Source organism: Chanodichthys erythropterus, chromosome 12 (genome assembly GCF_024489055.1).
Source record: "Chanodichthys erythropterus isolate Z2021 chromosome 12, ASM2448905v1, whole genome shotgun sequence".
Classification (NCBI taxonomy): domain Eukaryota; kingdom Metazoa; phylum Chordata; class Actinopteri; order Cypriniformes; family Xenocyprididae; genus Chanodichthys; species Chanodichthys erythropterus.
This window is the reverse complement of record NC_090232.1, coordinates 56913547-56932770: the sequence shown is the minus strand read 5'-3', so window position 1 is coordinate 56932770 and position 19224 is coordinate 56913547. Positions and strand designations below refer to the sequence as shown.

The window sequence follows — 19224 nt, the reverse complement described above, 5'->3', positions numbered from 1 at the left end:
ATATACACATATATATACAAAGGTGAAAGTAGGAAAGGAAGGAAAGAGAGAAGGCAAGTAGCAAACTTACAAACAGTCCTTGAGCCAGCGCGGAAAACTGTTTCCTTATCTAAGATTGAGAAACGGCAGTATACTTGCATTGGTTGTGTGTGTCGGATTTCAGTTTAGCGCTGGTGCAGTTCGTTGGCTTCTTCCGTTCAGCGGGAAGGTTTGAACTGAGGACTTGAGAGTGAGTTTTGCTGGAAGATGGCGGTCCCGAAGGTGAGCGCGATGGCAGCGCGTGGTCACCGGAGACGTCCGAGAGGGACGTGCACGAGCAGACGAGAGACAATCGGGAAAACACCCAAGAAATTGTGCGTCTTTGCTTTTATGACAGATAAGCCGACACACCTCCTTGAGGTGGGGTAGCCAATAACATGGGTGCAAAGTTGGCGGGAAAGCTTTCCCTTTGATTGGCCTCACGACTTAATCTGCATGATTTATGGCTCTCAGATCAGATTTCGAAGTAGAGTACTTTCTTCACAGTATCATTAAACAAATAGAACAATGCATCCTACAGGGATGTGAGACACATTATGGAATAGAAGAGAGGAAGAGCTTTCAGAGGAATCTAAACTTGACACATAAACACAACATGTAGATGAAGTTATGGTTTACAGACAAAATTACATTAATAGGAATGAAACTAGAATGGCTACAGTCATTTAAACTCTAAAATCTAAACACTAGGAAGCATATATGCACTTAAAATATAGCGGGTACACTTTGGCACAGTCATATCTTGAGAATAACTGTACATACCATCTCTAGGCATGTTTGTATATGTGTGTGTGTGTTTTTGTGTGTCCCTGTGTGTGTGGGGTGTTGGAATGTGGATCTGGTCAGTCTCTGGGGGGGGTGCTCCTTTTGAAGTCACCAAAGGGAGGAAGTTGGACTTTTCTGTTTACCATCGCCGGCGCCGATTTAGTGATTTATAAACAAAGTTCACCAGGTTAAAAGCGTTCTGAAACTCCAAAGTTTATTGACTATCCTGATACGTGTGCATACGCTACACCACTTTAACTACTTCTGCCTACCAACTACTCTAAAATCAAACTGAGAGAATAAATGCTATATATGGTAAGACTTCATTGCTTTTATTTGATTTGTTGTGTTTGTTATGTGTGTCATAGACACAGGGAAGAGGCACATGTGGGGACTCCCAGTGGACAGCAGCGAGGGAGACTTCAAGGAGGGCTTCCAAATTGGATGAAGAGGGGATGGAGGTTGCTGTGTGTCGCCATGGGTTCCTGCTGAAAGCCCTTAATATGTACAGGGGGGAGATATTTGCCTACCCCCTGTATCTTCAGAAGGAGCTCATGCCAGCCAAGGCAAAATTATTTGCTATGGATGTGGCTTGCAAATACTGGCCATACTTGGAGAAAGCTGCTCGAGTCCTTCCTGCCCTTCAGGAGCTCACCGAGATGAAACCCTTCCTCAGCATAATGCATGCTCGAGCCCATGCTACAAAGTGTGAGGTATGTATAATATTTTTGCATCATATGGAAATTTGTAATGTTTACAAGCACTATACTAGGTAGCCTTTTTGCTTAACAATTTCTTATACAGATTGTAAAGCCCTTTGAGGCAATTTGTGATATTGGGATATATAAATAAAATTGACTTGAATTGATTTGAATTTCTTCCACCCTTTACTAACAGATTAAATGGAGTGGTAGGAACCAGGAAGGAGCAGGAACAACAGCCGGAGAGGAGGTGGAGCAAGTGAACAGCTACCTGTCACGTTGTGCCCTGACTACCAAATATATGTCCAAAGCAGGTGATCAGAGTGTTTGCAAAATTCCTACATAATTTTATTAGATTAAGCATCATAACCTCATTATTTGCTTTCATCAGCATGGGTGGACATGGTTACTTTGCATGCAATGGGGTGGAACCACAAAAAAAGTCTCTCTCTACATCAGGCACTTTCCACAAGATATGTGAATGTAAGTCTACTAATAATTGTTTTGTGTGTCCTTTTGTTGTGTGCACTTGGCAAGTTTTTATCCTGATTATTGTATTATTAACACTGTTTATCAGACTTGTCAGAGACTCCAGGATGAGACTGCAAGGCTAGCTGAACTCAAAACAGAGCTACATTGCACAGATGAATTGGTGTCACAGTGGCTCTCTGATGTGAAGGAATGGGCAGCTGATGGTAAGCATGAGCAGATAAAAGAAACAACAAATTTCCTTTTTTACTACTATTTGAAATTTTAAGTTTGATATTAAAGAGCAGCCAAAGATAGTAGGCTGATCATCGATGGATTACAACAGTTGGTGACATCACCTGCCACCAAAGACCACCATCCAATGTTATGCCACATATATATGTCTGGTTTATTTTATATTCCAGTTTCCCTGCAGGAAATGCACATACCAAGTTCAATGAAGTTGGATTAAAATAAGTTTTATGTATAAATTCAAACACTGAAACAGTTCTGTGTTGTTTTAACAGTGAATTTGTTTTCACTCTTAATTCTACAGAGACACCAGATACATCTCATGCCACTCAAGGCACCACACACAGAGGACTTCAGCAGTCAATTGAGGGCCTTTACCTTAGTGTGAGGCAGCGGAAGCAAACTCTCTACCGCCAGAATGGTATAACTATATAATAGATTGATGAAATCAAGCTACTGTATGCATCCTACTCCACCAACAACTACATAGAATTAGTATATAATGCTGTAGCAGTTAAGCTCAATCGTTGAATTCTGTTCTTTAATTGTCCAGTCTGTAGAATTTTTTATTTTAAATTGTAATAGTATTATTATACTTTTTATTTATTAATTTATTTATTTTTTTAAAAGTAACTACATAAAGTGTGTACATAAAGTAATACTATTAATAATTATTATTAATATATATATATATATATATATATATATATATATATATATATATATATATATAAAATATTCCATTCTTGCCAATAGATCACCCTAAATGTTACACGCTAGACCTTTGAGTTACCTGTTTGCCAAAGTAAATTATAATTTTCACATCAGTTTTCAGTTAATGCAGTTTTGCTTTCACATTTTGGGAGCAATATAATTTTTTTTTATTGAACAGTCACAAACTTCTATCCCTGTACTTAATATTTTTGTAGACGGCAGCAAGTTTCGCCACCGCCTTCGAAGGAAGCTGGCAGAAGACAAAAAGCTCCTCCTTCAGGAGATGCAGAAATACAATGGTCTTGTACTAGACTCTGCCACAAACATTGATGTAGCTGCTGTGGAGCATTCCCTTACCGGAGAGAGCAGTGTGTCTCAAATATGGCCATGGGAGGTTCATGGCAGTGGTATGTCATTTTCCAGATGCTTCTCAAGAATTTATTTACAGTTCTGCTGTATAGACTATACTGAAAAAACACACATAAACTAAATGATTATTACAACACTCAGTATGTTACATGCATGCCTTAGATGCATGTAACATATTGAGTGTTGTAATATTCATTTAGTTTGTATATATTTTCAGTTTTCTTATTATGTATCAATTTGATAAAGTACATTTGTAGTTACAAAACATTGCAATGCTATTACGCAAGATTGTCTCATGCATACATACAACTGTTATTGATTCTTAGCCAACATTTCAATCAAGAAATAATTGCATGACCAAGTGATGTTGGCGATGCGACTACAAGAGGAAAAAAGCATTTTGGTATTGGAGATGGCACAACACTGCACATGGTTGCAGAGCCTGGCAGTGATTCTCAAGAACTAAATGGATAGTGATTTTATTCGGCCATCTTAAGTATGAATTTCAAATGAAAAAAATAAAATAAAATAAAATAAACATTATCAGTCTCAGCCACACAACTTGAATGGAGTAGAATGGTTATTGCTCTTTTTGCCACATTTGACTTGTACACAATAAAATGGGGATTATAGTTTGCGATGGTAACAAGTCAGTAAGGCTTTAAAACGTTTCACATTTGCTTGACAGATTTATTGTATTTGTTGTACTGTGGCTGTTACATAAAAGGAGAAATTAACAATAGAATTTTGAACATTGAATTTAGCATCATCAAACACACCTATTTCTGGATGTAACACCTGAATGCTCCACAATGTGTTACTTTAACACAACTGTAGTTTTCTGTTGCTTTGGGCCTCACTGCATTAAGTCACCTCAGTGAGCCTGATCATGATGCCTCAAGTCAGTTTATACAGAAGCTAGCCTGGTACCATGGCAACAATACACATAAAAAAATGCCAACCATCCTGGTATGTAGATTTGAATGGATGAAATCTTTTTACTCCATTGAAGTTCTTTGGCCTCATTAAGAAATCTTAACAAGCAGTTTGTCTTAAATGTAATCTCTTTTGTATTTTGAGATGTAGACAAGGGAAATGAGGGACTTTGCTGTCTCTTAAGAAGAAGACTGTCAGAGGTGTCAGAACGGTTGCAAGTTGTCCTCCAACAGTACAAGACTGCTTTAGGTCCTGAGGCCTCTGTCCTTCTACATGTTGAAGCAGAAGATCCAAGTGGCCTCAGTAGTCCAGACACCAGTGAGGATGAAGAGGAAAACACAGTTTAGGTATATTTTATTTGTTCATATGTTTGTTTGTTCTCAAAAATAGACTGGGGGTGTTCCATCAAGGTGGATAAAGGAAAAGCCTGGCTTATTTTGATAAGTCTTGATAATTCAAGTAAGAGTTCCATGCCATTACTGTGGCTTCAGCCCAGTTCACACCAAAGATTCACAATGAGACAAAACCATTTTGGAACATTACAGTGATGTAAACTGGCTCTTCTCAGCTTGACTCTGATGGCGACAATTTGCCAGTTGCTGGTTTTCGAATGCAAGGTACAACACCTGTTTCAGCAGCCATTCAGCTCGTCGTAAAGTCAGCTGGTCAAGTCACTAAACTGTCGGCTGGTTGAAGTTTTGGATGGAGGAAAGAGATGATCAGTTTATCATTTAGTTTGAGGAACAGCACTGTATGACTCAAGCCTTAAAATTGACTCAACTCTTCAGGGCTCCTTATGTACTCTGTGCACGTGCACAATGCATGCTTATTCAAGCCTGGTTAAAGTCACTGTTGACTAGACGTGGCTAATAATTTAGTGCAGTGGCTTGAGCCTGCTGTGAAAAACAGTGTTAGTTTAAGCCAGGCTTTTTCAAGTGGACAGCTTACATTAGCTGCATTGATGGACTACCCCCTGTTACTGTTACTCTTAATTTATTTGTGTATTTATTAATGCTTTACACACCTTCTTCATTCTCAAACAGTTGAACTTTACCTTCTTATCCTACCTCTTGCTTTTTTGTTTTTCTGTATTTTCCCAGATGGAAGCTACACAAAGGACTGTGTTGAAGGAAATGGACTCGCCCTATATCTGTATATTATTAGTATGCTGATTGATTAACCACATCAAAATATGTATGCATCCTATATTGTTGAAAATTCAACCTTTGTATGTAGATTACCAAGCAATTTGGTAACCACATTAATGATCCTTGAGGATGCACAAACCTCTTAGTATTGGTTTGCCAATCTCAGCCAAAAATGTCAACTTTGCATGTTTGCTCTTACCAGATGCAATTACTTGGCTGAAATGATATTTGGGTAGCGTATTCCTACTTCTTTAAGAGAGACTCCCCTTTGATTGTGACGTTCCTGTGTGCATCAACGTCAGGCCAAACTTTTGACTTGTATACGACAAAAGTTATGAACAGATTTCTAAGTAATTTGCTGGGCAATCTCATGCTTCCCAGGCAATGAATCTTGTCAGTTTTATTAACCTCATGATGTTCCCTTTAGCACACCTCAGACCAGAATGTAAAATTTGATATTTTCTATTAGGCATTAAACCTGGTAAGCACATTATGAGGACTACGCCAGGAACTTGTGACCTCATGACCTTTCCTCTATCACCACATTTAGGCCAAGAAGTAAAAACTCATTCTTAATTACTTGCATTTCCACACATTTGTGTATTCTGCAGTGCAGCAGCAGAGGGTATGTGGCTTTTTTTTGTATGCCTATGGATCAATACTTGTGTAACAAGTTCAAGTTCGTAGGGAAGGAAGAGGACAGGGTCAACTTTGACTGCTGACTGAGTTTTGATTTCAATAACAAGATGTCCAAACAAAAGTCTGTGCAACGCACAATAAACAATCCACATCCACAGACGGGCTTCACTCCAGTAGTGCTCTCCAGCTCAGTCCCAGTGTTTCTCAGTCAGCAGTCCCTCTCTCTCTCACACACTCCTGCTTCTCCTGGTGTTTTATCCTGTCTCCGTGCCAATTACTGGAATTAGAAACAGGTGTTCGTGATTTACAATTAACCCACTCACTTACCAAGCGTCTCCCGACTCTCTCTCCTGCTGCAGACTTCACTGAACCACGCCCTCCCTGCCACATACCCCCACCGCCCGACTCAGGCCGGGGAGCCATCCGGCCTGCATCCCCCCCACCCCCCCACCCCCCATTTCTGGAGAGGAAATCGGCCACAGCCATCTGAACACCCAGCCTGTGGACCACTTTGAACTTAAAAGAATGTAAAGCCAGATACCAACTAGTGATCCGCGCGTTGGTATCCTTCATGCGGTGGAGCCACTGCAGGGGAGCGTGATCCGAATAGAGGGTGAATTCCCGTCCCCGAACGGAAGAGTAACAAATTGGTGTAATCCAAACGGCGTTGTGAAAGCTGTCTTTTCTTTGGATAATGGCGACAAGGGGATCTGCCAATATCCCTTTGTTAAGTCCAATGTCGAATAAAAGCGAGCCGTACCGAGCCGGTCAAGCAATTCGTCCACCCGTGGCATTGGATACGCGTCGAATTTCGACACAGTGTTCACCTTGCGATAATCCACACAGAACCGATCTGAGCCGTCCGTTTTGGGAACCAAAACTATCGGGCTCGCCCCAGTTACTGCTGGATTCTTCTATTACCCCCATTTCAAGCATCGCTCCTAATTCTTCCTGAACTACTTTTTTCTTGTGTTTAGGTAAGCGATACGGCCGGCTGCGAACCACCACACCCGGCTCTGTCTCGATATGGTGCTGAATGAGATTTGTACGACCAGGTAGGGGAGAAAACACGTCAGCAAACTCTGCCTGTAATTTGGTTAAATCAATGAGCTGGGAGGGCGAGAGATGATCTCCCCCTGGGGCCAGTGCGAGAGATTCTTTTTTTTATATTCGCCTCTGGCCCAAGATCATCCTCTCCGCTAATCACCGTCGCCAGCATCACTGATTCTCCCTCATTCCATTTTTTAAGGAGATTGAGGTGGTAAATTTGACGTGCTCCCCTCCTATCTGAGCGTATTACCTCATAATCGAGCTCTCCAACTTGCCGTGTGACCTCAAATGGTCCTTGCCACTTTGCAATTAATTTTGAACTTGACGTTGGGAGCAATACAAGCACTTTATCTCCCAGTGCAAATTTACGCAAATTGGTCCCTCTGTTATACAGCCGGCTCTGTTTGTCCTGGGCCTGTAACAAATTCTCCATAGAGAGCCGCCCCAAAGTGTGGAGTTTTGTTCTCAGGTCCAGCACATACTGAATTTCGTTTTTTGATTGAGACGGTCCGTCCTCCCAAGCCTCTCTTATGACGTCTAACACCCCTCTAGGCTGACGACCATAGAGAAGCTCGAAGGGGGAAAACCCCGTGGAGGCTTGCGGGACCTCTCGCACAACGAACAACAGAGGTTCCAACCATTTATCCCAATTTTTGGCATCTTCCTGTACGAATTTACGAATCATTGTTTTAAGCGTGCGATTAAAACGTTCGACCAGCCCGTCCGTTTGTGGGTGAAAGACGCTGGTACGAATCGATTTAATGCCCAATAATTCATAAAGTTCGCGTAACGTCCGTGACATAAACGCCGTGTCCTGATCAGTGAGGATTTCCTTGGGAATCCCCACTCGGGAGATTAAAGAAAACAGTGCGTCAGCAACACTCTTAGCGGAAATGTTGCGGAGAGCCACTGCTTCGGGATATCGTGTTGCATAATCCACAATGACTAATGCAAAACGATGTACTCGTGCTGATCGCTCTAATGGCCCGATGAGGTCCATGCCAATTCTCTCGAAGGGGACCTGCATTAATGGGAGGGGGCGCAAAGGCGCTTTTGGGGTGGCCGGTGGGTTTACTAACTGACATTCACGACAAGCCGCGCACCACCTGCACCGGCTCCTAGGAACTAACAACTGGGTTGTATCTTCTTTTGTCTGAGCATCTTGGGTCACTCGATACAACCTATTTTTTATAATTGCAAAATATGGATAAGTAAGCAGTTGTCCAGGATGGAGAGGCTGACCGTCAATGGTGATGACCTGTTCAAACGCACGTTTCAGCGTCTCATCCTGAGACTGCTCCAAGGGAAAATCATCGCGCTCCGAGAGAATAAGTCTCTCGATTTTGCTCTGTTCCCCTGAGGCAGTCCCCAGTGGTCCCGGTTCAGTCTCTCCCGCCTGCACACTCACGTTCCTCTCCAGTGCATTTTTTCCCCAAGAGGCATCCGTACATAAAGCCCCCAATAATTCAATAAACGCTGGCCAATTGGTTCCCAAAATTAACGGATGCCGGAGGTGCGGGTTAACTGCCACCTCAACACTATGCTTTTGACCCCTGAATTGAATAATAACTGGCACCATAGGATATTCCACCACATCCCCGTGCACACACCGCACCCTAACCATGCGGCTTGTATCCAATGCCCCGGACGAAATCAGGCTTTGATGAAAGTTTGGTTTGGTTACAACCTGAGTCCACCAAAGCCTGATAGGTACCCCCCTTGATACTCACAGGTATCTGGTACCGGCCAGCCTGACCAGGGGCAGTCTGCGGATCGTCCGGGACCCGGATCATTGTCCCCACCTCAATGACAGGAGACCTGTCCACGAAATGCTCCGGGTCCCCGCAACGCCAACAGACCGGCCCAGACCTACCCGCCGCTCTCGTGGCAGAGAGTGGGTTAAATTGTTGGCGCGGAGAGAGGGGAGAAACAGGAGTGGGGTCCAGCCCGACAGCAGACAGAGACACGAGACGGGCCGGGCGGACGAGACCTGGGGAGAGGGACAGGTCTAGAGAGAAAGAGGGGAACAGAAGGAGAGAGAGAGATTGGTGGTAAAAGTTCGCCGACCCCTGGGCACGCCACCATATGGTCCTCTGCCAGATGGATGGCCGAATCCAGCGACGTGGGCCGGTGGCACTGGACCCACTCGGCCGTTTTCTTCGGAAGCCGAGTGGTAAACTGTTCCAGTACCACCCGATCGATGACTTGCTCCACGCCGCTTCCGTCGGCCAGCAGCCATTTGCGGCAGGAGTCCCGGAGCTGTTGGGCCATCAGGAATGGCCGGCCGGACTCCCCCAGCCCCAATGAGCGGAAGTACTGGCGATGTTGTTCCGGGGTCCGGCCGACGCGCTGTAGGATGGCCCGCTTGAGATCGTCGAAGACCAGGAGGTTCTGTACAGGGAGCTGCTGCGCCGCCACCTGCGCTTCTCCTGATAACAGGGGGATCAGGCGCACCGGCCACTCCCCCCGGGGCCACCCAGAAGCCTCAGCTTTCAAATAAGTCCATGAAGGCCTCTGGGTTATCCTGTGGCCCCATTTTATTCAGCGGCAGGTGGGTGGGCGCAGCGAGTGTGCTGGTGGTCTTAGCACGAACCTCCTGGTCAATCCAGCTCCGGAACCTCTCGCGGTATTCCTGCTGGACCTGTATGATGGCCTCAAAGCGGCGCTCCTGATCCGTACGCAGGTCCAGCAGGGCTTGATGATGTTCCTGTTGCATGACCGCGAGGGATGAGATGATCTCCGCAAACGGCTGGGCAGAGGTCGAGTGCATGGCGGCGGCTCCCTTCTTCCTTCCCGGGTTTCGGCACCAGTGTAACAAGTTCGTAGGGAAGGAAGAGGACAGGGTCGACTTTGACTGCTGACTGAGTTTTGATTTCAATAACAAGATGTCCAAACAAAAGTCTGTGCAACGCACAATAAACAATCCACATCCACAGACGGACTTCACTCCAGTAGTGCTCTCCAGCTCAGTCCCAGTGTTTCTCAGTCAGCAGTCCCTCTCTCTCTCACACACTCCTGCTTCTCCTGGTGTTTTATCCTGTCTCCGTGCCAATTACTGGAATTAGAAACAGGTGTTCCCTTTCGATACTTCACTCGTACTGCGTATGGGGAAAAGTCTCCCTTTTTCCCCGTCACTGAAGCCTTTTTCAATAACGCAGTGTAACTGCATCGTCATTGGTTCACTCATAGACAAGTTGTTGAACCAATGACGGCACGGCATAGCTGCGCGACCTATGGCGAGAGAGCGCGCAAACTTTCCCGCCGAAATGGGCGGGGCAAAGGGCTATATAAGCAGGCGTTTCGCCATAGGATTTCAGTCCTTTCTCCTTCAGCGACGACAACGCATCTCTTCGCTGATCTCCGCCTGAAGCCTGAGGAAGCTCGCCGCCTTCAAGAAGCTCCCGCCGCCGTCTGAAGAGGCCCCGCAGCGGACCCAGCTGAATTCGCCGGTCGGAGACAGCGCCGGCGCCCTCACTGACTGCCGCCCCGAGCGCCGTCCTCGAGACGCCCGCCTCCCGCTCCCGCTTCTGGCCGCCTTCTCAGCGTGTCTCCTGCCGCCATCCGGCGCGCCTTTGAGAGTTTCTCCGCGGCTTAGTGCCGCTCTAAAAGAGCGTTTTCCTCAGCGGTTCTACCGCTCTAAAAGAGCTTCCGCGGCCCTCGCCGCTCTAAAAGAGCCCCCCCAATCGCCGTTATAACGGCCGCGGCATTGCTGCAAATGCTGCGCCACTCTTGTGGCACGTGCAGAGCCCCTCTGCACGATGACGACGGACACAGCGAGTGCGTCGCGTGCCTGGGCAAGTCCCACACCGACGGCGCGCTCGCTGGAGCCTCATGCCCGCACTGCGAGAGCATGAGCCTCGGTTCTCTGCGCTCGCGGGTCGCCTTCTTCACTGAAGGCGATCTCGCCGCTCGCGCCCTCCCGTCTCCTTCCTCCCGCGAGCCGGCCAGGAAGAGACAGCGGGGTAGAGCGACTCAGCACCCGGAGTCGTGTGAGCTCACGCCGGCCCAGCCCCCGCGTGCCTCGCCTTCTCCCACTAGAGAACAATCTCCCGTCTTGTTCTCCCGACCAGAGCAGCGTCCCTCTGCAGATGCGAGCGACCTCGTCTCATTTGGAGGATCTGACGAAGAGCCCGACGACTCCATGTCTCTTGTGGCTTCTGAAGCGGAAGGATGGGCTGGCGAGCCGGATGAACCTGCTCCCCCGCCTCTTCTGGAGCCCATTGAACACGGTCAGGGTATGGATGCCGAGCTCTTCCGCATCCTATCCAGAGCAGTGGAAGAGCTAGACCTCGACTGGGCCCCACCGGAGGAGCCATCACGCAGCCGCCTGGATGAGTGGTTCCTGCCAGGCCGCCGCCAAGCCCCTCGCCAGTGTTCCGCTCCATTTTTTCCCGAGGTGCACGAGGAGATTATGAAGTCGTGGCGCGCTCCATACTCCGCCCGCCTCCACACAACACACCGTTCTGCCCTCACTGCTGTCGACGGCGCAGAAGAAAAGGGCTATGAGCACTTGCCGCCCCTAGATGAAGCGGTGGCAGCTCACCTTTGTCCTCCCGCGGCTGTGGGGTGGAAAACCAAGAGAGCCCTGCCTTCCAAGCCCTGCAGAACCACCTCTACACTGGCTGGAAGAGCCTACACCTCTGCTGGCCAAGCTGCTTCAGCGCTTCACACCATGGCGATCTTCCAGGTGTTCCAGGCCAAACTCCTCCGCTCCTTGGACGAGTCCGGCACTTATGCACCTGCCTTCAAGGATCTCCGCAGCGCCACCGATCTAGTCCTGCGGGCCACGAAGGCCACTGCCTTTGGCTCAACCTCACGGAAACCAAGGACCTGGATAAGACGGCCTTTCTGGACGCCCCGGTCTCCCCTTCCGGTCTCTTTGGGCCAGCGGTGGATAGTTTCACTGAGCGCTTCACAGCAGCGCAGAAGTCGTCTCAGGCCATGAGACACTTTCTGCCCTAGCGCTCCAGCTCTGCGTCTGCTCCTAGCCACCCCAGCAGACCAAGCCTGCCCCATCCACCTCTCAAGCAGCACCGCCTAAGGAGCATCGTCAGCGCCCTCGCCCTGCTAAGCGCCATTCCTCCTTCCCAAGACGCCAGGGACCCCGGCCCAAGATTGTGCTGGACCCGGTGACTCCGAAGACGTCCTGATCCAAAAGCAGGAACGAAGAGGGTCGGGGAATGTCTCGTTGCGACTGGACCACCACAAAAGCTGCAGTCCTCGTGCAGTCTCCCCTCCGCCTCGTTTAAATCCGGGTGTTGGAGAAATGCTCTGTGTTGTAGCTGGGCCCACACTTGTTGCGCCCAAACAAAACGCCGTTTTCACGGCGAACACTATTTTACTTCCTCAAAAAGAGAGCAAATTTCCTCTTCCACCGCCTTCGGTGCACGGCCCCCTTCCCAGTGGCCTGTCACCCGACATCATTTAACCCCTTGTCACTCAGGCCAAGGCCTGGCAGGCCATCCTAGAGCTTAGATCGGGCCCAACAAATCAAGCCCGACCCTACCCGAGCCCGAGCACGTTGTGTCCGAGCCCGGCCCGGCCCGACACGTCCACTGTAATTATGAGCCCGAGCCCGATTTAAACCCGACCATTTTTAATATGTGGGCCGTTATAACCAGGAGCGGCGCCAGATTTATTTATTTTTTTTAACGCAGGTGCTGCTGTGCTAGATCATTTAGGCTACAGGGGGGAGCTGCGCAGTTATATAAATTATATAAATACTATTAATAAATGAGCAAAAATTGGCCACTCAATATTAAATATTAAATTATTTTAATTATCATAATTAAAGTTTTAATTTTATTAAATTGAACAAGCTCAACATTCAGCATTCAATCAAATATTCTTAAAGATTAATTATTATTAATAATGTTACTTCAACATATTGTTATTTCAACATATGTGTGTGAGCAACAAGCAAGATGTGCATTTGTAAATTCGGTGACAGCGTGTGTTACCAGTTTCAAAAGGTGTGTGACTGCGGCGCGTCGGCGCCTCCATGTCATAATTACATTGTCTGCTATATTGCTTTTTATGTATTAAATCCAGGTAATTGGATGATGAAAAATGTATTAAAATTAAGATACAATTTATACTAAACGAAATTCACTTTAAAGAAAATATTTCTTCAAAACAAAACTTAACAAACTTGAAACTAAATGTGCTTATTTAATGGATAAAACACGTAGACTAAAGACTCTCGTTTTGTACAAATTGCAGCACATTCATTTAATTCTGAATTTTGCACATGTAAGTTGAAAAGCATTTGTTTGTGCATAGTAAACATATCTGTAACATTTATCGAGTTCATAATTGTGCGTGTATTTATTAATTATTATCTTAATGAATAATACGACAAGGAAGAAGCATGTAAACTGCGTTGTTTGTTTATTAAAACTAGTTTAAAATGTTTCCATACCTCCGATTTTCCTCCAGACTTGCTCAAAGTTAATTCTCCTGTTTTAATTTTTTTCTTTGCTTCTTCAAGCTCCATGTTGTACTTAAGCCTCGTTTACACTGTTCGTATGGCTCCGACAAGGTTTTGTTCCATCCTCTGAGGGGTGTCAACTCACACCAGAAGCATTTCAGAAGCGAAGCGGCTGGATTCGCGAGACCACTAGATTTGCCTGGCCAACATTGTTTTCGTTAAATTTTTCATGTTTTTAATGGCTAAATGGTTATATTTTGTCCGGTTTGATTGTGTTTATTGCTATGCCATACTTTATTTTGCTGTAGCCATACAGATGAAGTTAACACACTTAAAATTCCAGTTATGGACAACAAAAACAAAGAAATTTCAAGTTTTTCAACTTCGAATCTCTTGTCTTCAGTTTCTGTCATTGTAGTGATGTGAAATATCAGCAGGAGTTTACAGGATTATTTTCACTATCTTTAGCGAAGCGGCGCAGTGAGCCCCTTCTGGGACGCTTCTCAAACGCACCGCAGCGCGGCTGGTGTAAACACGAGCATTGACTAGAGTAGCTGCGAATCAGCTCCGGTAGCCGCGTCGCAGCCGTAACGTGCCACACACGCGTGCAGTGTAAACGAGGCTTTAAGCTACTGAATAGTACAGCACGCACAGCAGGTGTGATGCGTCACGCGTGCGAGACTGCGAGTGGACGAGACGCTGCGCATGACACGTGACGTGCTTTATCAAGGGCCCGGCCCGACCCGGCCCGAGGACGTTGGCGGGAAATATCGGCCCGGCCCGGCCCGCGGCAGAGAATCTAAGCTCTAGGCCATCCCCGAGGTGTCAAGTTGGATCCTCGGGATCATAAAGCAGGGCTACTCGCTCCAATTTGCGTGACGGCCCCCTCGCTTCGGAGGGGTGCTTCAAACCTTGGTGAACCCGGACGACGCCCCTGTCCTCCGGGCCGAGGTCATGACCTTACTGAAGAAAGGGGCTATAGAAATAGTTCCCCCTTCAGAAAGCGAGTCAGGCTTTTACAGCCGTTACTTTCTGGTCCCCAAAAAGGATGGCGGCCTCAGGCCCATCCTAGATCTCAGACTTTTGAATCGCTCCCTCATGAGACGGAAGTTCAAAATGCTGACGCTGAAGCAGATCCTCGCACAGATTTGTCACGAGGACTGGTTCTGCTCGCTGGATCTGAAAGATGCATATTTTCACATCCAGATAGCCCCCCTTCACAGACGATTCTTGAGATTCGCATTCGAGGGAGTGGCATACCAATACACAGTCCTGCCCTTCGGGCTGTCTCTGGCTCCTCGCACTTTCACCAAGTGCATGAACGCGGCGCTTTCCCCTCTGAGGCAGATGGGAATCCGGGTTCTGAATTATCTCGACGATTGGCTCATTTTGGCCCATTTGCGAGTCGAGCTGGAACACCACAGATCCGTGCTCCTCAGCCATCTACAATGCCTGGGTCTCAGGGTCAACCTAGCCAAGAGCTCAATGCTCCCCAGCCAACACATTTCTTTTCTGGGGGCAGTCTTCGACTCAGTCCGCATGACGGCAGTAGTCTCGCCAGAGCGCGCCCTGGCGGTACAGCAGCTCGCGGCTTCCGTCAAGAACTAAGCCTATCTTCCTCTGAAGCTCTTCCAGAGGCTCTTAGGGCTGTTGGCTTCCGCTTCCCGGTTCTGCAGCTCGGTGTTCTTCGGATGCGGCCGCTACAGTTCTGGCTGAAATCCCGGGTCCCCCCACATGCCTGGCGGCACGGCCGCTTGTGTCTCAAGGTCAATCGGGCCTGTCTTTTAGCCCTGAAACCTTGGACGAACCCTGCTTGGTTCAGTCTTGGGGTACCCCTACAGGCGGTGTCACGAAGGACGGTGCTCTCGACGGACGCATCCAACTCAGGTTGGGGGGCTCTGTGCGAGGGCAGACCGGCCTTCGGCTCGTGGTCCCACGAGGAGAGCCATCTCCATATCAACTGCCTCGAAATGTTGGCAGTGATGAAAGCCCTACAAGCTTTCCAGGCTCACTTGACGGGACGCCACGTCTTAGTCCAATCGGACAGCATGACTGTGGTGTCATATATAAATCACCAGGGCGGTCTTTCGTCCAGCCGCCTATGCGCTCTGGCGAAACGTCTTCTGGAGTGGGCAACACCAAAGCTTCGGTCGCTCAGGGCGACTCATATACCTGGCAAAACCAACCTGGGTGCAGATATGTTATCACAGAGCAACGTCCCCTCAGACGAGTGGATGCTCCATCCCCAGATGGTTCTCAGGATTTGGGAGCTCTTCGGGAGAGCAGAGATAGACCTCTTCGCCTCAGAAGACAACCCTCATTGCCCAACATATTTCTCAAAGGAAGTCGATGCGCTGGCCCACACCTGGCCCAGCACACTCCTTTACGCATTTCCCCCCATCGCACTGATCCCGCAGGTCATCAGGCGAGTCAGGGAAGACAGACACAGAGTCCTCCTAGTGGCCCCGCTCTGGAGGAGCCAGACTTGGTCCTCAGAGCTGTTCAGGCTCTCCACGAGAGCCCCATGGCCCATTCCCCTGAGGCGGGACCTCCTCTCTCAGGCGAACAAAACAATCTGGCACCCACAGCCAGAGCTCTGGGCTCTACATCTCTGGTCCCTCGATGGGAGTCGACTAACCTTCCCAGGGACGTACTAGAGACCATATCTCAGGCGAGAGCCCCGTCCACGAGACGCCTCTACGCCCAGAAATGGTCGGTCTTTGTTGATTGGTGTTCCACACGCAACATAGACCCCGTAGAATGTGGCGTATCTCCGATACTGTCCTTCTTACAGGAGCGTTTGGATCTGGGGCGCGCCCCCTCGACGCTCAAGGTATACGTAGCAGCCATCTCAGCGTTTCATGCTCCTATCGCTGGCCAGTCAGTGGGTCGAAACAACCTTGTGGTTTGTTTCCTAAGGGGTTCTAGGCGGTTAAATCCTCCTCGTCCCCTTACTGTTCCCACTTGGGACCTTTCCTTGGTCCTTAGGGCTCTCAAAGGTACCCCCTTTGAGCCGCTGAGTTCAGCTGACCTCAGGCCGTTAACCCTGAAAACCGCTCTGCTACTTGCACTAGCATCGGTCAAATGCGTTGGCGACTTGCAGGCCCTCTCTGTGAGCCCTGCGTGCCTCGAATTTGGGCCTAACGACTCTAAAGTCGTGCTGAAACCTAGACATGGCTACGTTCCCAAAGTGCTCTCTACTCCGCTTAGAGCTCAGGTCATTTCGCTCTCTGCTCTTCCACCCTCCACGGATGAACAGGAGCTGGAGTTACTCTGCCCTGTCAGGGCATTGAGGACCTATGTAGAGCGATCGCAGCCTTTCAGGCAGTCGGATCAGCTCTTTGTCTGTTTTGGTGGCCGCACCAAGGGGTCCTCGGTCTCAAAACAACGTCTCTCGCGTTGGATAGTCGGCGCGATTAATCTCTGTTACTCCTCCTTGGACATTCAATGCCCCTTAGGAGTTAGGGCCCATTCCACTAAAGGAATGGCTTCCTCCTGGGCTTGGTCTAATGGAGTTTCCATTAAAGACATCTGTGAGGCGGCCGGCTGGTCCTCGCCGTCCACTTTTATCAGATTTTATCGTCTGGACGTTCCGGCCTTACAAGCCCGGGTCCTCTTGGTGTAACTAGGTGGCCTCTTCAAGTTCCACCTCTCACCGGTCAGGAGTTATCTCCTCCTTGTAGTGTAACAAGGGTTTACGACGGCTTTGCCTTCCTACTTGCTCTCTTGGTTCCCCTTCGGTGTCCAAAGCAAGTTATGTCGTTCCCTGCCATGGCACGGCGCGTTTGAATTCGTTCCCCATACGCAGTACGAGTGAAGTATCGAAAGGGAACGTACTCGGTTATTAACGTAACCTCGGTTCCCTGAGATACGGAACGAGTACTGCGTTACTTGCCGTGCCTCGAGGCTGCGGCTTCAGTGTCGTCGCTTCAGTCGATTGGCCTGAAATCCTATGCTTATTGGCCTGAATGCCTGCTCATATAGCCCTTTGCCCCGCCCATTTCGGCGGGAAAGTTCGCGCGCTCTCTCGCCATAGGTCGCGCAGCTATGCCGCGCCGTCATTGGTTCAACAACTTGTCTATGAGTGAACCAATGACGATGCAGTTACACTGCGTTATTGAAAAAGGCTTCAGTGACGGGGAAAAAGGGAGACTTTTCCCCATACGCAGTACTCGTTCCGTATCTCAGGGAACCGAGGTTACGTTAGTAACCGAGTACGTTCGTGATTTACAATTAACCCACTCACTTACCAAGCGTCTCCCGACTCTCTCTCCTGCTGCAGACTTCACTGAACCCTGCCACAACTTGATTGAGTGTATTATAGGATATAACTTTATATTACTGCACCATTGAAGATAAATATCATAAACAACATAAATTCTTTCTTAAAGATGGTAAATTTGTTGACAATTTATCTGTCACTGTCTGTTTTGTAGCTGGAGAAAGAAACATAAATTAAGCATATTTATATGTGTAATCTTGTTTAATTTGACATCACACTGCATTATTAATACATTACTTTAAGGCAGGTCTTTTTACTTATTTACAAACTGCTCCTGGCATTACACTTGAGATATAGAAGTAATGTGTATCTAAGGTGTATATGCATGTTAATGTATGCATAGATTTATATTCGTATTTATACAATTACTGCATGTATTTTGGCATATTTAGGGAAACAAGTTGGTGTGGTGGGGAGTGGCTAGACCCTTACAGGGGTAAGCAAATGCTGATTTTGGTAAAATGTTACAACAATATGTTAATTTTTTGTGAAAAATTACAGTTATTGACATACAGGGTAACAATAATACATGAAAAAAATCCCTTGAAGTAACTTAAGTAACTTGAAGTAACTACAAATGAGCATGTAAAGCATATAACTTAAAAAAATCAGTGCGAGCATGCCCCTGCCCTGTGCAATGTTCTCAGCCTTCTCCCCCACCTGTTTGCTTCCCTGATATGTGATAAGGACCCCCTTGAAAACTAGATGGTTCATCTCAAGGGGTTTATCCTTGTAATAAACTTGCAGAAGTAGTGACCAAAATGAATCGCCTTTTTAAATTACAATTCTGCTGACCATCCAGTGCATTACTACAGGTGTGGAGGAAAGCCTGAAGTACTTGGGTTGAGACTGAAAACATAGATCTTGCATGTCATCATGAAAATAAGGTTAAAAATTAGGCCATGTCAAACAATTTATTAATTTTTGTCAAAGGGGTTCTGTGAAGCTATGATTGAGCAAAGTCTGTTCATGAAATTGTGATAATTAAAACTTTTATGAAGGACTGAACCAAATTAGCTAATAAGACCGTTTCTGTCGTATTGTAAACTTTGAAGGTGACTCATTTTGGTCACTATTTTCACATAAAAAGGAAAAACAAACAAAAAGCTTCTTTTTTATATGCAGGGCCTTCAAAGTGCTCTCTGAAAGTAGGCCTCAAATGTAAAGAGAAAATTAAAACTTTGTCTTAGAGCTAAACCAAATACATCATTGGAAAGGTCTCAACCTGGAGAGTAACATATGTCAGTATGAAGGTTCTACATGGCCCCTGCGTTCCAAATACTGATCTTTGAACCTTGACCTCGGACCATGTTTGAAGTCTTATAATCCAGCAACAAAAAGGTCTACAGACATGGGACCAGCTGTTATAGAGAGCTCTGGACCTCAGCTATCATGTGAGTATAGTCACTGTTACTACATACAAATCAACCA

The 19224-nt window shown here is 47.2% G+C and overlaps 1 protein-coding gene across 2 annotated transcripts; it reads left to right on the top strand.

Moving 5' to 3' along the window:
* The first annotated feature begins 1273 nt into the window (after window positions 1-1273).
* Window positions 1274-6007, top strand: LOC137033091 (uncharacterized). Of its 2 annotated transcripts, XM_067405186.1 has the most exons (8): window positions 1274-1517; window positions 1702-1819; window positions 1897-1988; window positions 2083-2200; window positions 2530-2646; window positions 3155-3346; window positions 4389-4591; window positions 5345-6007. In XM_067405186.1, the coding sequence occupies exons 1-7, from the start codon at window positions 1308-1310 to the stop codon at window positions 4589-4591; spliced, it is 1050 nt and encodes a 349-aa protein (XP_067261287.1). In that variant the 5' UTR covers window positions 1274-1307; the 3' UTR covers window positions 5345-6007. The 2 variants fall into 2 exon arrangements, with proteins under 2 accessions (XP_067261287.1, XP_067261288.1); XM_067405187.1 differs by lacking the exons at window positions 4389-4591; window positions 5345-6007 and adding an exon at window positions 3635-3699.
* The last annotated feature ends 13217 nt before the right edge of the window (window positions 6008-19224 follow it).

Excerpts from the sequence above, each read along its gene's own strand:
- LOC137033091 (XM_067405186.1), top strand. The coding sequence starts at position 1,308 with ATGTACAGGGGGGAGATATTTGCCTACCCCCTGTATCTTCAGAAGGAG. Across the intron at positions 1,518-1,701 it reads CCCATGCTACAAAGTGTGAG|ATTAAATGGAGTGGTAGGAA; the intron begins GTATGTATAATA and ends CTTTACTAACAG. Across the intron at positions 2,647-3,154 it reads AACTCTCTACCGCCAGAATG|ACGGCAGCAAGTTTCGCCAC; the intron begins GTATAACTATAT and ends ATATTTTTGTAG.